The sequence below is a fragment of the Berghia stephanieae genome, chromosome 3, assembly GCF_034508935.2.
Source record: "Berghia stephanieae isolate SIO BIC M18660-M18661 chromosome 3, UCSD_Bste_1.3, whole genome shotgun sequence".
NCBI lineage: Eukaryota > Metazoa > Mollusca > Gastropoda > Nudibranchia > Aeolidiidae > Berghia > Berghia stephanieae.
The window spans coordinates 54282921-54297401 of NC_088362.1; the positions used below are offsets into that span (position 1 = coordinate 54282921).

A 14481-nucleotide genomic window follows, 5' to 3' on the forward strand; every position below is an offset into this window, starting at 1 on the left:
GAGCCACACTAATGCTTGCACCCATTTATCTTGGAAAATTGCTCTTCATACGCAAGTCAAACACAGATAAAAAGTCAACTTTCATTGCCAACTTCAAGTTTAAGTTCAAAAGTTTATTACAGGCCTCTGGTCAATATTAGTAACATCTTTCTGAACACATTATTCTAATTATAATGAATATAATAATGAATGAATAAAATAGATAATTGGATTAATTCTTACTTGATATAATAAAGCAAAAGAATTAATGATGATGATACTGATAATCGTACAATAAAACATTGTAATATAATAATAATAATCAATGGCAATAATGAAACGCATAGCATATGATATCTCAACATATTTCCTTTTACCACTTCCAACATTCTATCATCAATACAACAGGAAAGCATAATGAAAAACAATAGTCATAGGGACGAGCTTGAATAAAGAAATCTCTACTGTGAACACGGGTCCCAAGATTATGCGAGAAGTAGAAGCTGCTTGCAAAGAGATGAAAAAGGGGAAAGAGGTTGGCCAAGATAGCTTCTCAATAGAATGGATTGACGCCCTCGACGATCTAGGAATAGACATTCTGACATAAGCCTTTAATGTCATATGAAAAGGGTGAATTGCCTAATGTCTTAAGACAATCGGTATTCATTACGATACCCAAAAAACAAGGTACTATTGACTGTGACCAACACAGAACAATCAGCATAATGAGCCAGGCCACAAAGATTATGTTAAGAATACTTATGAAAAGAATGAGGAGCAAGATCTCTCCAGAGATAAGTGACGAGCAGTTTGGTTTTGTTAAAGAAAAGGGTACGGTAAAAGCAATCTTTACATTGAAAACATTAATGCAATGGTCAATCGAAAAACAAAAATCACTTTATCTATGCTTCATTGATTATTCCAAAGCTTTTGATTCAGTACAGCATGATACGCTATTCAAAATCTTAGAAAAGATCGGTATTATAGACAGTAAAGACCTTCAACTTGTGAAAAACTTATATTGGAATCAAACAGCGTGTGTCAAACTGGATAATGAAACATCAGACTTCTTTAACATCGAGAAGGGAGTAAGACAAGGTTGCGTCTTATCACCGGACCTTTTTAAAATATATATTGAAATAATGTTCAAAGAAATTGAAGAGATGAAAGGCGTCGTCGTTGGAGGGCAGAATATGAATAGCATAAGATACGCAGACGATGGTACTCTGATGGCCTACTCTCCAGAACACATACAGAAAATTTTAGATATAGTGGTGTGCAAAAGTGAAGAGATGGGCCTGAAACTAAATATTCAGAAAACCGAATGCATGGTGGTCTCAAAGAATGACAACAACGCGACTTTCCACTTGTCAAGCAATGGAGAGACCATCAAACAAGTAAAGAAATTTAAATATTTAGGCACTATCATCACCCATGACGCACGTGACATAGAGGATATAAAACAAAGAATAGCAATAGCAAAAAACGTGTTCCATAAAATGCGACCAGTTGTGTCAAACAACAATCTAAACTTGAAGACCAGAATGAAAGTAGTAGAAACATATGTAAGTACCCTTTTATACGGTTGTGAAACGTGGACGCTTGACAAAGAATGTACGAGGAGGTTAGAGGCATTGGAGATGTGGGTGTATAGAAGAATGTTGAGGCTATCATGGACAGACAGGTGTACGAACGAGGAAGTGTTGGAGAAGGTGAGAAAGGGAAGAATACTGATCGATAACATCAGAAAGAGGCAGTTACGCTTTCTGGGACATGTGTGGAGAAGAGACGGAATAGAAAAGTTAGTAACATCTGGGATGATCGAAGGAAAGAGGGCTAGAGGAAGACAAAGAATGACTTATTTAAATAACCTAAGAATGGCCAAATGTGACTTAGAAAGCAACACAGATTTCATGCGCACCGCAGAGGATCGTGATTCGTGAAGACAACTGACCGGCAACGTGCTCAAGAGCACAAGCAACGATGGATGATGATAAATCGAAACAAAACCAAAAAAAAAGACCAACACATTGTAGTTGTAGAGTTAAAAACATCAAATATTCCTATTTGTTTTATATAGTCAAGAAACATTAATCCTCAAAATGCCAACAACAAAAAATTCTCAAAGAATTACTTCTGTACCTAGGTACCTGTATTTGCTGTTTATCATAAAGATTTTTCATTTTTCAAAAAAGAGGTTTCAATACCAATGTAATGTCATAAACTCAGTAAAGCCATGATTACTTTTGCATGTCACTATTTCAAATGAAAGATGTAATAATTTTACTCTGCCACGAGAGGAGTTGTATGATAATGATAGTAAATTACAGTTGCTGAAGTCATGAATGAAAAACCTTTATCTCTTTTCCAGGGGACCACACACGCACACGAGATTAAAAGAGACCTTACTATCTTATGGCTGTCGAGGAATAATCAAATCACATTTACATTGCCAACATTTTTCACATTTATACAAAGCGATGTCAAAAACTATCATTAAGAGATTATTATATATAAGAGATGAGGGAGGGGGGGGGGGATAGCCCGGTTAATAAAGCATTCACTTAATACAAAAAGGGACCGAGATTGATTCTGGGTCAAGATTTTATCTGACCCCCTATCCACCCAGCAGTGACTGAGTAGCTGAGTCTGTTAGATCTGGGCCCAATCCAAAATGCATCGAGCAATTGCTATTGTTCCTTAGTGGCTCTGAAGGGCGAGTAACATACATGAGAAGCAGATTGAAAAAGTAAACTCTCTTTTAGCTTTGAATTTGCAAAAATAAAATTATAATTTTGTTGATATAATACAATGCAACCAAGGCTACCACACACTGTGAATGCCCTGAATGCAACCCATTTATGATGGCATTGTCGGGCCTGGCAATTTTATGCCCTTATAACTAAATGTTGCTATGTCAAATAAATTACATAAAATAAAGAAAAAGTAAAGATTAAATGCAAAACAAAGCAGGTAATAAAAGGTAGTCAGTCATGCATTTTGGTGGCCATATAAAAGCGCAGCTGTTCTCTTGTGTGGAGTAGCCACCACCAATTTTATTAATTTGTCTAGATCGAGATTGTGAATAAAATAATTAGATGATTGACAACCATATCAATGCTTATCATGGATAATAATAAATTGGAAGAAAAAACAGGACTATGACACATCATTGTTATGAGCAAGATGTCATTACAGCCTATGTCATTACAAGTCAGCCGCACTAGAGATGAAACATATTGACGCTTCTTAATTTATTTAATAAAGCGATTACATCAATTATTCCATGCTAAACACTATCTTATTCCCTTTGAATCCTTCAGTTGCTTTCTGCATGGCTTCCTTGTAACAATCAAGACTGTAAAGTTCACAAGGAGGTGGTTTAAACTTATTTCTTTTCATAAGATCACATAAATCAGCAAGCATTTCCAAACGAGAGATACTGTTTTTCTCATCAGAGTGCCATTTTGTGTTCCAATAACCAAACAGTTTCACCTCCTTAAATATAAGTGCCCCTGTTGGAACAGTTACAGGGCGTTTTGACATTCCTCCATAAGTTACAATTGACCCTCCTTGATCTATAAGTCGAATTAATTCTGATGCAGATGTTCCTCCTACACAATTCAAAGCGAGTTTTGGTTTTGAAGCAAATAACTTAATAAAGTCTTTCATTTTGTGTGATCTAACAAACTCCTCTGTAATGACACAGTCTGCACCAAGAGATTTCAAATAATGTTCCAATTCATTAATATCCGGTCTATCTCTAACAATGTTAATTGTTGTTATGTTCCATTCTTTTGCAAGTTGAATAACACTTACTCCAACACCACTATTTGCTCCATTTTGAATTATAACGTCTCCAGGGACTAATTTAACAAAATCTTTAAGCATACGATAAGCAGATGTTGGATTCACATATATCGTAGCGGCTGATAATATTGGAATATCGTTGGGAAGTTTTATGACGTTTTCTTGATCTGTAATTCGGTAAGTCTGCCAAGTACCCGAAGCAGTATTTGAAGGTATGACGAGGTCTCCTACATTTAAGCCTCTGACGTTTGATCCAACCTCCATTATTCTGCCAACTCCTTCATTCCCAGGGATAGCAGGCAATTTGGGCTTTATAAAGTAAGTACCTTCAATAGTATTGACATCTGATGGATTGATGGGTGACATGAGCATCTTCATTAAAACGTCATTGTCACTCAAAGGTGTTGAGACCTCAGTGATTCTCTCGCTCAATACTTTATTTGGATCACCGAATTCACTGAAGCAAAGTTGATAATTGCTAAGCTTCCTGAAACTTTGGAAAGCGTTAAACCTTTGTTGAAGGACAAAACGAAACTTGGTTATGGAGGCCGCCATGTTGTTTGTTGTGACGGAAATCAAACTTCAGGAAGTAACGATTTGATTTGCTCTTAGCAACAGCGTACAACAAGATGGCGGCAACCCGAGCGTAAGCTCATAGTATAATACCGCTTTTTCTATGTGTTTATATTTTATTTAGATCAAAATGTCGAAAGCTGGAAAGCGGGGTAAAAGTGGGGAGATGGTAAAAGGTGGTCCTGCTGGAGGCGGAAAGTGGGATCAAGTTTTATCTTCTTGCTTGTTTGAAGAGGTAAATGAAAGTGAATGTTGCAGTCTTCAGTCTTCAGTCTTCAGTCTTCGTGATTTAAGATTTTATTTTTATTTATACTAACAAAATAGAATCTTAGATTTATTTTGATATTTAACAGAATTGTTTTCTAATTTCCATGCTAGCCATTTTCTCAACCAGTTCACCCTGAAAGGAGGTCATTCTTTGTCTTCTAATACTAATATGTATGCTCAGAAGAGAAAAAGTGGGTGACATGTCAATGCTTCTTTACAAATGTATTATCACTTAGATATAATATATTTTTGTTAACTTGACTGATGCAGGCTTTGAAGAGTATCATCTTTATCCCCTTACCAAAATATCTGTTAAAAACAGAGAAAGGAAAATGTATACATGTTAGGTACCATGGTTTTCACCAAAGGAGACTCAGTCTATCCAGAGGGCTTCCTTTTCATAGACGTTGAAATCAAAGGTCTCACCGAACTTGAACACTAGGCCAAAAACAAAATTAATTGAGAGCCTAAACCGCTTATCACAACACGTGTATCTGTTACATCGCACCTTGTAGGTGCTAAATTATCATTTTAGAATGCAATATGTTCTATACAGAGTAAAAGTCTCACGGACTAACACATACGTGTATTCAATGTGTTTAATTCGGATGTGTAATTCATTTCTTTATCAACTTAAGGGGCGGTTTGGGTCTAATTATTATGAAAATCCTTCGAAAAATTGATTTTGAGATTTTGGTGGAAATTGATATTTTATTACCCTAGAAATAATATAATTGAAGTCCAAATTCTTAAAGTAGACTATAAAGGCATGAAAAATACAGTCGAAAATGGTACAGATAGTAAGAAAAGTGTGAAAAACGGGAAGCTATTTTGCTATTTTCTCAAAATGTCATATTTCTAAGGGTATGGGATACTGTGTCAAACGTTTCTCTGAATCTATTCAATGAAATTGTCTGAAAATTTCCACAGTTATCACAGAGATAATGTATTGTGTCACCATAGAGAGATTTTTTTGATAAGATATGTGAATTTTGAATTATAATCCCAATTCTGAATTTTTAACATCAATTTTGTGATAATATTTTGATTCTCAACTTCGTAATGTTCTAATAAAAATTCCATAAGCTAAAGCCGTAAAATCTCTCTATGGTGACACACTATAGTACAATGTTGACAAGAGGTAAGAATATGGGGGTCATTCCTTCATTAGTTTTTGTGGAACGTTTGCCACAAGATTGTTATATTTTTTGATGTCAGACCCCCAAATTAGGTCGCAAAATGGGTATCGACACAGATAATTAAAATTTTTCAACATAAATGTTGTTTTTTAACCTATAATGACGATACAGAATGATTAAAACCGCCCCATATTGGTAATTAAATTTTTTTTGGAAAAGACCCAAACCACCCCTTAAATCATACACAGTAGTCCTGAATTATTAAGCCTTTGGAAATATACATGCTTAATCACTCATTGCCTTGTAGACAGAAATGGGTTGGATTGGATTTGATTCGATATCTGAATTTTTAGAAGAGACAAGCACAAAACATTATAGAAATACCGTTGAATAGATACTGATAAAATTGTTTTCATTTTGTTTGTATTGGATGAGAACTGTTGCTGTTACGTAAAATTTATCAAATGAATAGAGGTTGAGAAAATTGATTAAAGGAAATGCACGAGAGATAAGTGAGGAATGATAGTGATTAGGTACCGGTTCTGTATGTAATGGGGTTAATACCTGACTCTGTAATTACAACGTTCTTGCTTTGTCTTCTTATTATAGAACACTCAGTAGGGAACTTCATTTAAATGCAATAAACCAACAATTAATAGCTGCTTACCAGTGCCGAATTAACCTCATTTTTTGATGGATTTCGAGATAGGGGGTTATAGGAGAGGTAGGGGTAATACTAATACTAATGGGACCTTATTGAATCCATCCACAACAAACTTGTTATTTATTCAAATGGCCAATTATTGTATGTTTAGATGGGTAAAATTATAAATATCTTATCACCAAGTTCAAGTTCCATGAATATGAATCAAATAATTTACTTTGTTATTATTTTTTTTTACTTGCAGGAAAATTGGAATCCGTGTGTGTCATGGGTAGTTGGCAGACAGTCTGAAGATTCCAAGCACATTGAGGCTTTGAATGCAATAGTACAGACAGGCCTCAGGAAGCTTTTCTCTGTGGTCACCAAGGATCAATTATTTAATGATGTAAGTTATCTGCAACAAGCATATTGAATTTTAAACCAACCTGGCATTCTTTTATTTTTGTTGTAATGTCAACCTTTTAACTCTGACAATTTGCTATACATTTCAGTTTCAATGCCATGGACGAGCTTCATAATTCTTGTCTTGTTTTGTGTTGTTTTTAAACAAATATATTTGATATACAGTCCAAGCCAGTCTATTGGGACACCTTGGTTCCCGACAAATTGTCCCAATTTTAAGTGACGACCATGAAATTGAGCAATTTTTTTCAGATTTACCAGAGTCCACTCTGCATTTATCTACCTCCAACAATGAGAGGCACATCTATCTATCTGCACAAAACAATTAATGGTTGCATAAGTAAGCAACGGATTAAGAGTGCATTGTTTACCCATTCATCTCATTGAAAAAACAAACCATTTGGTGGTTACAGCCTCGAACAATCAAAGCCATCACTCATTACCCATCGCACCATTGGTCAGTTTACGTGCATCGTGGCCATTGACCCATGACCATAAATGTGACGATGGCATTCGATGACACTGACAAGGGATACAGGTAAATTCTATTGTTCACATCTCTATGATGTCTATGATGACGACACACCTGATTGGCTGTTACGATAGACACTTATAGAGGATAAAGGTAAACTTTATTGTTCACACCTCTGTGATGAAAGGAAGACCACATACCCGGTTGACCGTTCTGTTAGACTAATTTGCATTTTATGAACCATAGTTTTAAATAAATGAAAACAACAAAAAAGCTCTTTTATTGGGATGGTCATTGTCAAATTTTGTCCCAATTAAGCGGCTGGGAATTGGAAATGGTATGACTTTTTATAGGGAAAAAATTCTGTTCCAAAGGAATTGTCAGAATAAAACGGCTGCCCCAATTAAGCAGCGACCCCTTACCTTGGAATGTACCTTGGACAATGCTTGGACTGTACTTTTGAAATAGAGAATAAAAGTGTCATTCTGTATGTGAATTAATAAGTGATAAATTTCATTTTTCAACAGGTGAAGGATCTTGGTAACCCTAAGGCAAAGAAGTCTAAAGAGATTCCCGCCAACTCAGAAATATGTGAGGCATGTAAGCCTTATTTGGATACAAATGAGCCAATTCCAGTCCCTCTGTTGGCTAAACTAATCAAGTGGAAATTGATGGCAATAAAGTGTGCTGATATCAAGAGACGTGATGTTGAGGCAAAGGTAAAGTAAATGAAAGAGTTTATTTTGGTTGTTAAAGTCGTCTCTGATTGATAAAGAAATTTCCTCTTAACAGAATGACAATTTTTTTTAGCCATTTGAATGGCTTGTAATATTTTGTTTATTATGAACTATATAACACTTTAATGTTTTCTCATGTTTGGATGTGGTGCTTATAACTACTGCAAACTGCGGTATTTATGTTAATGCATGGTTGCCGTGTCATAAAAAGTTTGAATTTTAGTTATTTGCTAATGATACATTTCTATATATATGTTGAAAAGAATCCATGTTTTCTGTTAGGTACTGTAATGGTAGTACAAGTGTTCACTTACTTTATATTACATAGCCAATTTCATGATTCCATATTTTTTCCTGTTAAATACATACAGCATACTGATGAAGTGAGTTACAGTTTAACGTAGACAATCAGAGCTACATCGTTAGTTATTTTTATCTTATTTAGTTGGATCTTGTGTTCTGTAGTTGGTCTGTCTTTCTTTCATTTTTTTTTCCTTTTGGGGGAGGGGGTTGCATTTTGTTTCTCTCATCTCCTGCAATGTAAAATTTTTAACATTTGTGAATTTTTGCAAATGTCTATTTTTTTTTTTTAATATAAAAGTTTATGTCTTCATCTTATTTGTACCTTTTTACTTAGGTTTTATCTTAATGAATTTTGTGTCTTGTTATTACCTGGTATGCTGGTTTCAATTTAAAAAAGAACATTTTATACAATTACGCCATCATAATCGACTTCTCAATTGATGCATATCAGAATCTTTCATTAAATAAAGTCATAATTTTTTTATTTAATTTTTTTGTCCATATAATAGTCTACATACTGGATGAACAATTTGAAAAAAATATATGAATAATGATAATAGTAAGATATAAAAATTGACTTTATTTTTGTTTCGTATCAAAACTTTAGTGGGATAAAGTAGGATTTATTACTCTTAGAGCGACATAAGCTTACCATGAGCTGCGATGTGATTTTTTCTTAGTTTGGCCAGAAAGTAGATAAGTACTCATTTCAGTGGAATCTCCTTATTCAGAAGAGTGCATCAGAAAAGCAGGCATCAATGTTTTTTATAAAACACTAATTAAGAGTAATTTGTGTGGGACATATCAAGGTGAAAAAAGCAAAGAGAGAAATTTTGCCATGATGAACGCACGCTGCTGAGAATGGCATCAGCATCTTAATTTATACTACAAACTACAATAGAGATCATGATAATCAAACAACTATGCAGGACAGCAACCATTATTTGGCCCATAGATAAAAAATATGAAGATTAAAGGTCATTGATATTTATTAACCCACCCACCATCAATGAGAAAAAAATTAATACTCTGTATTCTTTCAATGGTCAAACAACACATGACTACGTTCAACACTGGTTATTTAATTCTGTCACACGGAACATTTTTTTTACTGCCACTGTCCCATGTAGCATACACTTGATTATCATAAGAAAGTTTTAATTACATCTGGTAGAACTTCTCAAGCATTAAAATAATAACTTACAGCACATCTCCTATAATTATTGTTCTAAATGTGTTTTACTGTACTCTGTGATATAATTATCTGTGTAGTAGTTTAAGTTCTTTTTGTTTTAATTTGTTTTGTTAATGTTTCTTTTTTTCTTTTTTTTTTTCGTTTGTGTTGTTTTTGTTTTTTTCTGGGTTTGTTTTTTGTTTTATGGGGTTTGTTTTTTTTTTGGTTGTTTTTTGTCGGGTTTTTTTTTGGTGGGGGGGGGGAGGTTGGTTTGTTTTGTTTTGTTTATTTGTTTTGTTGGTTTTTTTGTTTGTTTGGATTTTTGGGGCTTTTTGGGCGTTTTTTGAGGGGAAGGGATTTTGTTGGGGTTTTTTGTTTTTTTTTTTTTTTGTTTTTTTTGTTGGTTTTTTTTTTGCTATATAAATATTTTCATTTTATTATAAATTCATTTTGATTTCACATTTCAAAGGCATTGAAAGCAAAGGTAAGGTTTCCTTTGAAGTCTAACCCAAATAAGAATGTATTCCTTAATTCTCCACCATATGTATCTAACACCAGTGGACTGTATATTTTTTAACATCGTGATAGTAATAATGATAGTGATAGTAATGGTAGTGATAATTATTGTTGTTTATTATAATAATAATAATAATAATAATAATAATAATAATAATAATAATAATAATAATAATAATAATAATAATAATAATAATAATAATAATAGCTATCAGTTCTTATGCAGCTTTGTTGTCTTGTGATAATAAACTCTTCTTCAGATCTGCAAGTCTATAGTTTAGGTTTGAGTCCCACTGTGAGTGGCTTAAAATTGAATCTTTTGAAATGCTTCTTTAATCACATTCTTTCATTAATTATACTTAGGTGATAACAGCATTTTCTCTGCCGAATTTTTTTTTTTTAAACTGTAATCGCACCTTGCAAGAGTCATATCTTGTCCTACACGTTAAAGGTTGCTGTAGGTTTGGTACCCCTTGTCCACCCAGCAATGATTTGGTAACTGGGTCAGTTAGATCTGATGAAAAGTGCTTTTGCAATAGACTAGCATCCTACCCAAAGGGAGCAGGCAATTGCTATTTTCCGTTTCACGCATCGATGGGTCACATATCAGATTGAGACAGCTGGTCTCATTTAGTCATTTGTTCTCGTTATCATGACTGTGGTATTTTGATGCGTTGAATGGTTTGGGCTCCTTCCTGAAAATAACGACACTAACAAAGCTACCTTGACAAATACTGATAGGATTATTCTTCTCTTGTCGGTTAGCAGAGTAGTGCGGCTATGTGGTCTTGTGGGTTGACACTTGCTTTTGGATTGGAAGGTCCTGGCTTCGAGCCTCGTTCTGTGCATAGTTGAGTCCTTGGAAAAGGCTCTTCACTCACATTCTCTAACCATGTAAAATGAGTACTTGGCCATCAACAGCATTGTCTCTGTCAAAAATAAATTGTAATATCGCCTGACAGACGTCCTGTCTCGTTCTACATGTTACATGTTTGCTGTTGGTCAGAGACCCTTTGTAAAGCGCTTTGTAAAGAGCATGTTTAGTCGATATTGCACTAAATAAAAGCTCGTTTTATTTCTTTTTTTTTTCTTTTTTTAGTAGTCCTTTAGAGCCATTGTCTAGCAATGACTATGAAAAATGTTTTTTTCTCTTTTTGAGGAAACTTTTTGTCTAAAACCAAAGCCCTATCTCCACTGAGTAAAACGGTTTTTGAATTTTGAAAATCCATTCATAAATAAACAAGTTATGCAGTTTCAAATGTGTCATTCATTTGGATGACCCGCAAAGAGGAAAAAAACGCAAAAATATGGGACGCTTTTTCTGCATTTTTTTCGACCTTTGGTTGTATCTTGCGTAATAAGTGGATTAAAAGATTGAAAGCAAATTAGGATGGTGTTTTGTAAAATACGGGAAAAGTACTCGTCATATTCATATGAAATTTTACAACCAAAAAGAAGAAATGTTCATGTATTACCTTGTCAGCGACAAAACCTCCACGCCCGGAAGTTTTAGAAATATTTTACTCCAAAGAGTAAAAATCTATTTTTAACGGTCTTCTGGTAATCGCACGAGTTTTGCCGCTTGACATAATCTAAAATGACCTTTTTTCTAACTGTGTGCCAACTTTCAGTCATATTCATCGATAAACAGCGTCGTAATTAATTTTTTTAAATAGCATATACGAAACGGCTTCGTCCCATATTTTGACGCGAATTTGGGCACTTCGTGAGCGAAAAAGAGGCCCAAAGATTTGTGCGGGATAGTCATTGCTACATTGTCCCATGGAGCCAGAGTTTATCCTGGTTTTTATAGCGTGAAACAGCAATTGCTTGCTATCCTTTGGATAGGACACTAGTCTATCACAAAGCACTTTCCACCAAATCTAACCAACCCAGCTACCCAATCACTGCTGGTGTCAGAAAAAAATCTTAACTTCACAGGGGATCAATTTCAGCCCCTTTGCGTGTAAAGCGAGTGCTCTACCAACTGAACTATTGAGACTGTCTTGGTTAGAAATGAAACAGCAGAATTGATATTTCAAAAACTTCAGCTTATATGGTAGCATTGTGTATATAAATTATTTTCTATAGCAAAGCAGATCAACAATAGATGTATGTAACAAATGAAAGGCTTATTATATCGCAACTGTAATCAATTTCTCTTTACTATCTCATAAATGATTTTGGAATACATATTGTACATTTAGAGTTGATCAATTTCTATGCTTTGTATTTTGTCTTCCTACCAACATTTTATGTAATCCAAATCCGTAAACTACGTTTCATCGTTACATCAATATTGTTTTTTTTGAGAAACCCACATTTTGTAAACGGTAAAAATTATATGCTCCTAAAGATCACTCCAACAACTCCAAAAAAAAAGTTAAAAGATTGATGGCTAATTTGACATAATATTATGACTTTGTTATTCAAATCTAGGGTCTGCAAAAGTATATTTTGAAGTGTGTCCTCTCAACGTAAAAATCTAAAAAATTTATAGTGCCAATAAATTTCTGCTTCTTTACTGTGGAGAGCTCCATCCAGTCTTTGCCTTGAAGATTATATAGATCTCTCAAATTAATTTTTTGGATGATTTTTAGGATATTTTTATTCATATTTTTTAATTGTTTATTATTTTTGTCGGGAATAAAGGGCGGGGGGGGGGGCGGCGGGAAAGGTAATATTTTTTCAAATTTCATTGTGTGACATAGAAATGTAACAAATTCTTTTGTTCCAAAATCCTCACAATATCCTAAACTTATGATAGAAGAAGCACAGAATAAAGTTCAGTAAATTTCAATGTGGACTGAATTTTTAGAGAGAAAAATTGCCATAGAATTAAACACAAACCTCCATAATAATAGTGATTGCAATTATTGGAAAACAATCACAGAGATAGCTCTTTAAAATCTTTGTTGTCTTTTCCTTCTCTATTTCTTTTTTTTTCCGTTTAATTTTCTTAATTTCTCTCTTTCCTCCTGTCTATATTTTACATTTTCTTCTTTTCTTGGTGGTTATATATCTCACAACTGTTTTTATTTCCACTTAATCTATAATAATCTCCTCCCATTTTCCTGTTTCAAATTATTATAATATTTTTTTCTGAAAACAGTCGAATCTCTTAATCTGACACCCCTATTAGACAATTATTTTTAATTCATTATACATTCACACAAAACGAATCGAATTTTATCAATCAGATTTAATCCAAATTTACTTCTTTTTAAAAAATGAATGGCTCGTTTAACAGTGCCCCGATGTCGATTGTCCATGCCAATGAAATAAAGACTCTTAGTGGTATAAATATCAATCTACTGCTCTGCCTGGTTCAAAAAGGCTCTCATTGATCTAACATTTCAAATCTAGCTTTTCAGCATATTAAGGTACTGAATTCGAACCTGCATCTAAAGAGAATAAGAGGGAGATCACTATATTCTTGAAAGAGTATGAGGTAGGCGATGATGTGAGGAGAGGAGGGAGTGAGGATGATGATGTTGATAATGGTGACGATGCACTTTCCAAACTCAGCTTTTGGCCGGCCCTTCGCATCGTGGGTATATTTTGTCATAAACTACATGCATACAGTTATTTGATAGGGAAAAATCTAAGACTGGTTAATGTTAATGTTATACTCTGTCTACTTGCAATGATTTTAGTCCAAATCAACAGATTTGAACTCAAATCTCAACAACCTTGAAATATCCACAACTCTTTTTTTTTTTTAATGTGCATTCCTTTTCCTGTTATATCCTTCCCCCCCCCCCCTCTTTCACCATTTAGAGTTAGAGAAGCACTTTTGATCTTTCCACTTATAATCAGAATAGCCTAATTTTCAAGTGTTGTATTGCATGACGATTTAACTCATGTGCCATTTCAGGGCTTAACTGTATAGATGATTTTCAACCAATTTATATAATCTCAAATATTCCTTGATCTTATTGCTTCCATTTCTATTTCATACTGATATAAACGTGAAATGCTTGTCATAAAAACCAATGACACAGAGACACTAGGTATCAGAGAACATTTATCAAAACTTTTGGTACAAAACATGCTTTGTCTCAGTTATTCTTTTTGCTGATATGCTTTAAAATATATTCCCCCTTTCCACCTTATACTTATAATAGGACGATGTGACTCTTCATGTTTAGAATAGCATAAAGTAAAATGTTTTTAATTTTTACTTTTTGATGTTTTCTTCATCCCCTCATGTATAATAACTATTGTGCAACAAAAATTGAAACCCTTTTCTTCATCCCAGCTTTAGTTCATTCAAATAGTGTGCTCCTACAATAAATATTATCGATCACGTCTGTTTTTAGACTTGGTTTAAGTAAAATATGCATCCATTTTTTATCATGATAAAGGAAAATCGAATGTATAAATAATTTAATGTGAAATTGCAATATATTGTGTTCCTTTTATTGTAATTAAACCACATTGAT

The 14481-nt window shown here is 33.9% G+C and overlaps 2 protein-coding genes across 9 annotated transcripts in view; one reads left to right on the forward strand and one right to left on the reverse strand.

Moving 5' to 3' along the window:
- Positions 1-92: 92 nt before the first annotated feature.
- LOC144968013 (enoyl-[acyl-carrier-protein] reductase, mitochondrial-like) lies at positions 93-4377 on the reverse strand. The gene has a single exon (XM_078905939.1). It carries the CDS (start codon positions 4342-4344, stop codon positions 3259-3261), a length of 1086 nt encoding a protein of 361 aa, XP_078762065.1. The 5' UTR covers positions 4345-4377; the 3' UTR covers positions 93-3258.
- Positions 4378-4383: 6 nt separating this feature from the next.
- The window catches only part of LOC144968014 (sperm-associated antigen 17-like), a 54231-nt gene continuing 44133 nt past the window's right edge, over positions 4384-14481 (forward strand). For 4 of the 8 annotated variants that reach the window (XM_078905940.1, XM_078905941.1, XM_078905942.1 and 1 more), the window contains exons 1-4: positions 4400-4597; positions 6677-6817; positions 7834-8025; positions 9990-10004. In XM_078905940.1, coding sequence (XP_078762066.1) covers positions 4493-4597; positions 6677-6817; positions 7834-8025; positions 9990-10004 — 453 coding nt within the window. In that variant the 5' untranslated portion in view covers positions 4400-4492. Of the gene's footprint in view, positions 4598-6676; positions 6818-7833; positions 8043-9989; positions 10005-14481 lie in introns of all 8 variants that reach the window. The other 4 variants (XM_078905947.1, XM_078905948.1, XM_078905943.1 and 1 more) reach the window with 2 other exon arrangements.